The sequence below is a fragment of the Ursus americanus genome, chromosome 24, assembly GCF_024610735.1.
Source record: "Ursus americanus isolate L20-20 chromosome 24, mUrsAme1.1.p, whole genome shotgun sequence".
Lineage (NCBI taxonomy): Eukaryota > Metazoa > Chordata > Mammalia > Carnivora > Ursidae > Ursus > Ursus americanus.
In genome coordinates, this window is record NC_142150.1 from 41581701 (window position 1) to 41590586 (window position 8886).

An 8886-nucleotide genomic window follows, 5' to 3' on the forward strand; every position below is an offset into this window, starting at 1 on the left:
AAACCCCAAACACCTCAATAGATTAGTTACAGTTGAAGAAAGACCTAACTGGAAGGCAGATCTGTAGAAATTAATCAGAATGCCAGAAACGGAGATAGAAATATGAGGATGAAGCAGGAAGGTCTCATCAGAGCTCCAGTAGGGACAGAGAAAATATGTGAAGGTGCAACTAAGAATCTTCTAGAACTGATGAAAGACATCTACTCATAGAATCAGGAAACCCAAGGAATATCATGAGGGTAAATATAAAGAAAACCACACTTGTGCACATCACAGTAAACTACAGAATACTGAAGACAAAATTCCTAAAAGCACTGGAGACAAAAGTATCTTCAAAGGAAAAACAACAGATGACAGTTGACTAAACAGCAACAACGGAGACCAAAAGACAGAATGATATTCTTAACATACTGAGAGAAAATAACTGTTAACCTAGAATTTGTACCTAGCAAAAAGTGACTTTAAATATAAAGGGTAAAAAACTAAAAACTACAAAAGGTGAGACAAATGGAACACACAACATAAAGCGGGAGAAATACGCCCAAGAACGTTAGTCGCAATAAATATAAATGACCAGATGTTTTAACTGGAAGACAGTCTTGTCTAGATTTTAAAAAATCCCATCTATGGGGCGCCTGGTTGGCTCAGTCAGTTAAGCGTCTGCCTTTGGCTCAGGTCATGATCTCAGGGTCCTGGGATTGAGCCCCAAGTCAGGCTCCCTGCTCATCGGGGAGTCTGCTGCTCCCTCTCCCTCTGCCACTCCCTCCCCACAGTCATTCGCTCTCTCTCTAAAAATAAAATCTAACCAAAAAAGGCATGATCTTTTTGAGAAAAAGTATATAACTTTATTGAAAACATTTAACGGACACACCATGTTCATGAACTGAAAGATGCAATTTCAATTTCATATGGATGTTGATTTTTCCCAAACTGATCTATAGATTCAATTGGGTTTCATTCAAAATCTCAAAGGGATTTTTTTTTTATTGGTGGAACTCGACAAGTGGATTCTAACATTCATATGGAAGAGCAAGGACCAAGAATAGATCTTCGCGAGTCATACAATAGGGGTGGGCAAGGTGGAAAAATTCACTGTGGTATAGTCCATGGCTCACTATCCAGCAAGGAGAAAGAATGCCCTACAGCTCTCCATGTTCTTCTGGATAAATCTCAGGAACATGATATTGAGTGAAAAGACAAGTCACAGAAGAATAAGCATGGTATGATTCCATTTATATAAAATTCAAAAGCACGCAAAACCAGTACAAACCTAGGTAACAGAATGACAAGGCAAAGCAAGGGAATGATTCAGACGCACATTGTTCTCCACCGGGGAGGGGCGCAGCTCGGGCTTCCAAGGAAGTGGTATCCACTTCTTAAATGGGGGGAGAGAGGGAGTTTATTTTATAAAGTTTTGTGCATCTCCTTACTATTTAATAAAAACGACAGAGAGCAGAGGAGGAAACAAGTCTACCAATGCTTGCATACAGCACACAGTGCCAGGCACACCACATTCCTAACCGTTAAGAACTAGCAACTGAACACACCTTTTGGGAAAACAAAGAAGTCCTAGCAGCCCAAAGCTTTGTGGGTACGGGCAGGGCCTGTCAGGATGGGCTTCTCTGAGGGTTCCTGGGTGACAAGCCTGCCATGTCACTGCATGACATCCCCTGACCCCCCCCACCCCCAGCAGCATCTGTAGACTTTTTCACCCCATTTTTGGTCCAGCCCCTCACCCCCCACCCTCCCCTGAGACCCAAAGCTGCTTCGAATAGCCCCCACCTGTACCTCAGAGGGGTAGCTGCTTGGCTGCAAGGGGGCCTTGGGGGGAGGGGGAACCTAGCCGCTCCTCATACAGACTTCCGGTCCCTACTGTCAGTCCCAAGCCCTGCCTTCCATGGTGCCAGGAGAGTTCCAGAGCCTCTCCAGGGCTCTGTGGGGCAGGTTGGCTGCCTCTTGGCCCTCCCTCTAGGAATTAACTTCTAGTCTCTGCTAAGAAGAGGAAATGAGCCTCCATCCACTTCCCATCTTTCAGAACGTCATCAGGCTCTTCGGTCTACTCCTCTCTCCCTTCTATTTTCTTTATCCTTGTAAATTTATATCTGTTTTATGTCTTATCATTTTAGATTTTAAAAGGAAACAGAGGTAAACCTGCCACATTTGACTGAAAGTCTATTTACTATATTTAAATAACAACATATGACAGGTAGCTCCGGAAGAGTCCAGGGAGGAAGAGCTTAGCCTTCTGAGCACCTCCTGCAGGCCTCGAACGTCCCACCTGATTTCTCTGCCTCGACTCTGCTACTCACTTTCCTCAGTTGTGCAAGGGTGAAGAGAAAGCACAGAGATCTGGGTTCAAATCCTGACTCCTCCACTCACTGCCGCCATGATCTTACCACATCAACTCTCGTAATCGTTGCCCCGGTACCAGGTTAGCCAGACAGGCACAGTGAGTGCTTTGGAGACACTTCTAACTATAAAGCACTGAACCTGGGAAAGACTGTTGGGGATTCTCCTTCCCAGGATCACCACATACCGCCTTGGTCTGCTGGTGCCCCAGCCCCACCACACCAAAGCCACAGGAGGCAGAGCCCTGGCCCCTCAGCCCTCAGGCATTCTGTGGTTCCCATGCGTGACAATCAGAGGAAACCAGAAACAGCAGCCCGGGGGGCAACCATGAGGGACCAGGAACCCAGAAAGATGGAGGGAGGCTAAGAACCAAGTGGGTGCTTTATTAACCCGGCAAAGGGGTGACTAGGCTGGCCAAGCAGCCCCTTAGCAAACCGTCCACTCTACTCGGGGTCCAATAGAGGCAGAGTTGCAGGACCCAAGCCCTGGACACCGGAGTCCAAGCTGGGCAGGGGCAAGGCCAAGGATGGGACTGGAGTTGCCGAAAGGTATTAAGTACCAACCCACCTCCCCTCCTGAGGCCAGGGGTGGGCCCGAAAGGAGTTAGGAGCCCCCTCTCCTGCTACCCTCTCTCTGAACAGCTCCGGCTCTTCCTAGAATCAGGAAGCCACGAGGCCCACATCAGCTGCGGTCTGGAAGGTGATCCCATCCCCAGGCAACGGGGAGGCCAGGAAGGGCCAGAGCCAGACGAGGACCCAGCGGGGCCCCAGGGCCGCCTGCAAGTTGTGGCAAGGGCCCAGGTCATAAGAGTGCTGGCCCCGAGCCCACTCCCACGTGGTCTGGCCCCGTAGCAGCAGCATCCCGTGGAAGAGCAGCCCAGCCCCGCACAACAGTGCACCTGCCACACACGTGTCGGTCACAAAGGCCAGGGCAAACTGTGCCAGAGACACTCTGCCTGCAAGGAGAAAGCAAGAGGGTCAGGGGGCAGCCGTGGGCCCGGCCCTCCCAAAGCCCAGCTCCTGCCCCTCTCCCACTCCCTACCCTCCACCACGAAGCAGGGCTCACTCCTCTGCTCAGCAAATGCTGAGCAGCTACTCCCGGGCGAGCCCAGGCCGGTGACCTGGGCAGACACAGCCCCCTGCCCCACATCCAACTTGCATTCATCACAAACTTGAGAGCACCTCCCACGTGCTAGATGCGGTGGCAGGCACAGGATGAACGGTGGATACCAGCTCTGACCTCAGGAGCTCACAGACAGTTAAGAGACCACTTCTCATGGGACGCCTGGGTGGCTCAGTCGGTTAAGTGTCTGCCTTTGGTTCAGGGCATGATCCTGGGGTCCTGGGATCGAGTCCCACATCAGGCTCCCTGCTCAGTTGGGAGCCTGCCACTCTCTCTGCCTGCCACTCTCCCGGCTTGTGCATTCTCTCTCTCTGACAAATACATACATAAAATATTAAAAAAGAGAGAAAGAGAGAGAGACCACTTCTCAGTTACTTTTACAGATGTGACGTGTGTTACAACGGGAAAGTGCAGCACCTTCTGGCCCACAGTAGGGGCCGTATCTGCTGAAAAAGGAACTACAGGCTGCCATGAAACATTCTGCTCAGTGAGAGAAGCCAGACACAAAGGTCACATATATGATGCCATTTACGTGAAATGTCCCAAACAGGCAAATCCATAGAGACAGACAGTAGATGAGTGGTTTCCAGGGGCTGGGGCTCAGGGAGGAATGGGGAGTGACTGCTCGGTGGGTATAATGGGGTTTCTTTTGGGGTGATGAAAATGTTCTGGAATTAGACAGTGGTGATGGTTGCACCACATTGTGAATGTACTAAATGCCACTGAACGAGAATACTAGGAAGTGGTTAAAATGATGAATTTCATGTTCTATGAATTCTACTTCATTAAAAAAGAGAAGCTATGTGGGGAAATGCCAAGCGGACTTGTTAGGAGGCTAAAAGAAGTGGATTTCATCTGTTTTAATTAAGTGACATCTCGGGTGGTATCTGAAGGAGGTATCTGGTAGGTGAAGAGGGGAGAAGACAGTCTGTTTGAAGGTCCTGAGGCAGGATGGAGAGGTGCCTGTGAGACGAGTATGTGGATGGTTCTGGAAGCTCAGGAGAGAAGCCCAGGCTGGACATGCAGATCTGCAGGTGGTTGGTGCACAGGCGGTACCAAGACCCGCCAGAGTGTCGAGCGGGATGGGAGCAGCACCGTGACCTGAGCATCAGGAGACCGGGTCCTTTGGGACTCGAAGAAAAGAGAAGGAAACCAAAAATTTAGGAGGAAACCCTGCAGTACGAGCTGCTGGAGACGCCCAGGGTACCGCCTTGCCAGGAGGTTGGAGGCCAGCAGTTTTATGAGGCAGAAAGGTCTCATGAAGCAAAGAGAACACAAAAGGGTCTTCTGGGCTTTGTGGGGACCAAGGCATTCTCCGGAGGAGGAGGGGGGCAGAAGCCAGTTTGAAGCAGGTACAGGAGTGAGTGGGAGGTGAGGAAAAGCAGCCTATGACTCTGGGTAAATCCTTCAAGAGGCTTGGCTGGTAACAGAAGAGCCAGGAGGCAAGAGCTAGGGAAGAGGAGGATGTGGGGTGAAGAGAGGGTTTGTACAGGTGGGAAAACCTGAAGAAAGCCAGTGGAGGGATTGGCAGGAGGAGACGCAGGCCACGGTGAGGCTTCCAAGCAGGGAGGAAGGTCCAGACACCAGGAGAAGCTGGGGACAGTCAGCCTGGCTTCCGGATAGGAGGACGGAACAATTCTGGATGTACTAACCATCTCATTTTCTCTGTGACGGATTTCAAGAGAGGTAGGGGCTTGGAGAACAGGAGAGTGGGAAGTTTGGAGCCGCAGTCATTAGGGGGAGCAAGCTTATGAGAAACCAGGATGGCCAGGCACGACTGACGGCCTGTTGGGGTCAGCACCCATGAACGTGGCATGGGACCAACTGCCACAGAGTACCAGCTCTCAGCAGCCAGCGGCAGACAGAGAGGACAGGAAGGCACCGTGGAAGGAAGACAGAGCCAAGAGGGTTGAGATGTTGGCAGGAGAACGGTAGAAATGAGGATTCTAAGCTGGATATCGGGCAGTGAAGAGTGAAGGTACTGACGGACAGAAAGGTGAGGGCCAGGAGCTCGCGGCGCAGGCGTCGGGGAGTGTAAGAGTGAGAGCTGGCTAGTAGGACAGGGGTGACTGGCTCATGGCGTGATTTAGGAAATGACACACTTTGGCTTCTGACAAGGTGTAGGGTGGATGTGGGAGTAGGTGAAGGAAGTCAAAGGGAGAGAAGGCCAAGAAGCCGAGCAACTGGGGCACTGAGTGGACGCCCGTGATTTCAACAGGCCCCGGGGCTTGAGAAGGCACTGGCCGCACAGGGGTGGGGTGCAGGGAGGTGCAGCTGGAGGGCTTGAATCTCAGTGGAAGCAGGGGGTCATCAAGCAGGCAGAGGAGGGCTGCTCAGGGAGCCAGTGTGGTCAGAGCAAGACACTGACAACCCACTGGGCCCCCCATGGCCTTCCCCCCACCCCTCGGGGCTGCAGGGAGGGGACCCTGGGACAGAGCTGGGCTTGGATAGCATTAGGAGACCCAGCAAACATTCAGAGTGGTCAGGGAGTTTAGTAACTGCAGGACAAGGTTACGGAGGGACTGTGGAGGGGTCAGGAGGAAGGAGTCAGGGCAGAGAAAGCATTTCGGCGGGGGGGAGGGGGACAACAAAGAATATAAAAAATCAGTGGGGCTTTTATCTCAGGGAGGGGAGGGTGTCAGAAGGGGAATAAATGTGTCATCCAGAACACGGCCTCTCAGTCAGCCTCCTGATCCATCTTTTCACCTCCCAACTTCCAAAGACTGGAGTTTCCCTCTGCCTGTAACTTTCACTGGCTCCGTACCCTCCAGTCAAGTCAGGGCTCTCTCTGCATACCAGCATTCAGGGAGGGTCTCCACCATCCAGTCTGAACCTACTCCCTGCCCAACCTCCATGCCTTTGTTCAGGCTGCTCCCCTCACTTAGACTGCACCCCCACTTAGAATGCTCCCTCCCCATCCCAACCCCCCCCAACTCCCACTAGTCCTTCCTTCTCTGCCAACACCTAGAATCTCTGCCTGATTCTCCTACAGCCAGAGCTCTGTACCTGTGTCAAGGCCCCATATTTACTGTACTGCACACCCAGTTGAATCCCAGGCTGCCCTCACGCCCCCATAAATGACACTGGAACTGGGTCTCCAGGACATTACCAGGCGAGCCAGCCAGAAATCCCATCCCCCACCAGAATGGCCCACTTTGCAAGGGCCTCGGCCTCTGCAGACGCCCCCTGAGCTCCCCACCTGTGAGCAGCATGAGCCAGGGCAGCAGGAGGAGGGCGGCGGTATGGAGGGGCGCGTGGGCTCGCAGGAGGGCTGACAGGGCAGGGCCCAGCAGCACGGAGACGTGGAGTAGGACGCCCGCAGCATGAAGCAAGAGGCAGAGGAAGGGCCGGTAGTTGCGGAATCCCACGCAGCGGCCCAGCAGGCGGCAGTGGTGATCCCGGCGAAGAATGCAGACGCGGCAGGCGGAGCAATGCCCACTGCGCGGCGGCACCTGGCTTTGGCACTGGTAGCAGTAACTGCAGGGAAGGAACCACAGCGTCAGTTCCGCCGGCAGCTCTGAGTGCCTCCTATCATGCCCGGTCGGCCTCTGAGCCCATCCTGGGGAAGCGGGCACAGCCACTGCCCTCAATAAGCCTCAACTACATCATACATCCACGCAGGCCGAGCACCATTCCCTGGGCCCTTCCAGTTCCAGCCCTGCAGGTCCGACGGCTCTTGCCACTCAGATGTCCCAGTCCTCAGGCCTTTCTCTGGCCTCTAACATCGAGGAACAAACTTCTCACTTCCTCCGTGGCCACGACATTGGTCCAAATCACCACGAACTCTCTCCTGGATTACTGCATCGGACTCCTAACTACTCTCCCCGATTGGTTCCAGCTTTGTTCCTCCTGGTACAGTCTCACCCCAGCAGCCAGTCTAATCCTTAAAAATCTAAGTCGTGCCCTCCTCCTCTACTCAAAACCCTACAATGGCTGTCCACCTCACTGCCAGTAAAAAGCAAAGCCTTCAATGTCCTCCAAGGTCTTTCTATCTCTCCCCTCTCTCTTCTCCCTCTCTCACTCCACACCAGCCACACTGGCCTTCCTGCTGTTCCGGGAACATGCAAGGCACACAACTGCCTCAGTCTTTGCATTGTCTGTTCCTTCTACCTGGAACACTCTCCCCCAGATTCCCACATGGCTAACTCCCCCACCTCCTTAAAGTCTTTGCTCAAATGCCTACCTTGACCACACTATTCAAAACTGCAACCTGAACACCCTTTACCCTGCTGTACTTCTTGTTTCCATACCACCACCATCTTCTAATATTCTATATAATTTCCTTATTTATTATACCTATAGCTTATCATCTGCCCCCTCCCCCACTGAAATCAGCTCCAGGAGGTCAGGAATCTATCTATTTTATTGTATCTCCAGTGGCCGGAACAGTACCTTGCACACAGTAGGTGCTCATTAAATAATAAGCGAATGAATGGTATTTCTTCCGGATCTACCTGTAAAAAAGTGTTCTGGCTCTAACAAGCGGATCCTATCGTAATCTGGTTCTAACATCTTCTGGTCCTAGAGCACCTCCCCCTGTCCAAGGCTCCTGCTCTCCCCTCCCCCCGCCAAACCCCCAGATCCCGCGCCCCACTCACGCCCAGCCCTGGCCCAGACCGCGGCCGGCCAGCATCACGCCCCGGATGCTGGGGTCCGAGCGCAGGAAGAGCCCCACGTTGCCCAGCAGGTTGAGCAGCTGGAAGGCCGCCAGCACAAGCTGCAAGGCCCGAGCCAGGGGTCCCAGCGGGGGCGGCCCGGGACCCAGAACCAGCACGTAGGCCAACTCCAGGCCCACAGCCGCGGCCCACAGCGCGGTGAGCACGAGAGGCAGCCGCGCGGGCGCCCCCTCCGCGCTCCCCACCGCCCAGGGCTGCCCCATGGCCCGGACCCACCGGCTGTTGGATCCCGAGTACCCCGCCGCTTCCGTATTGGGGCGGGGATAGTGGCAGACGGACGTCTGCTAAGACCAATAGAAGCTCCGAAGGGAGTTTGGAGTCACAGGGAGCCGCCAATAGATGCAGACATGTGATTGGAAAGCCGCGTGAGCCACGGAGAAGCTTGGAATCCAGTTGGCGCTAGAGCTGCGTAGGGCAGCGCGTTATAGCCACGCCCACCCGCGGAGCCCCCGCCCCTCCCGCGGAAGCCCCGCCCTCCGGTCTAGCGGTCTGGTTTGGAGGATTGAATTGCAGTCTCGGTGGCGTCGGGGTTTCCCGGCTCAGCACATTTCCCCTCAGCCCCCAGCCGCCCCGATATTAATAGCCCTGGATCGGCTCATCCAGCTGGCCTGGAACCCCTCCCCATGCTCGAATGTCTCCATCACCCCAGAAAACATTCAAACAGGTCGGCGCCTCGGTGTTTCTGACTGTGAAATGGGGATAGGGCTCTGTTTCCCACCTGCGCGGCGCAGGGAGAGGG

General features: G+C 53.7%; 1 protein-coding gene across 2 annotated transcripts; it reads right to left on the reverse strand.

The window, feature by feature from the left end:
• Window positions 1-2712: 2712 nt before the first annotated feature.
• On the reverse strand, window positions 2713-8421 carry ZDHHC24 (zDHHC palmitoyltransferase 24). Of its 2 annotated transcripts, none has more exons than XM_045775821.2 (3): window positions 8070-8416; window positions 6671-6948; window positions 2713-3304 (listed from the first exon to the last, which is right to left on the reverse strand). In XM_045775821.2, the coding sequence occupies exons 1-3, from the start codon at window positions 8348-8350 to the stop codon at window positions 3009-3011; spliced, it is 855 nt and encodes a 284-aa protein (XP_045631777.1). In that variant the 5' UTR covers window positions 8351-8416; the 3' UTR covers window positions 2713-3008. The 2 variants fall into 2 exon arrangements, with proteins under 2 accessions (XP_045631777.1, XP_087711180.1); XM_087855054.1 differs by lacking the exon at window positions 2713-3304 and adding an exon at window positions 3312-4594 and having other exon boundaries at window positions 8070-8421.
• Window positions 8422-8886: the final 465 nt, after the last annotated feature.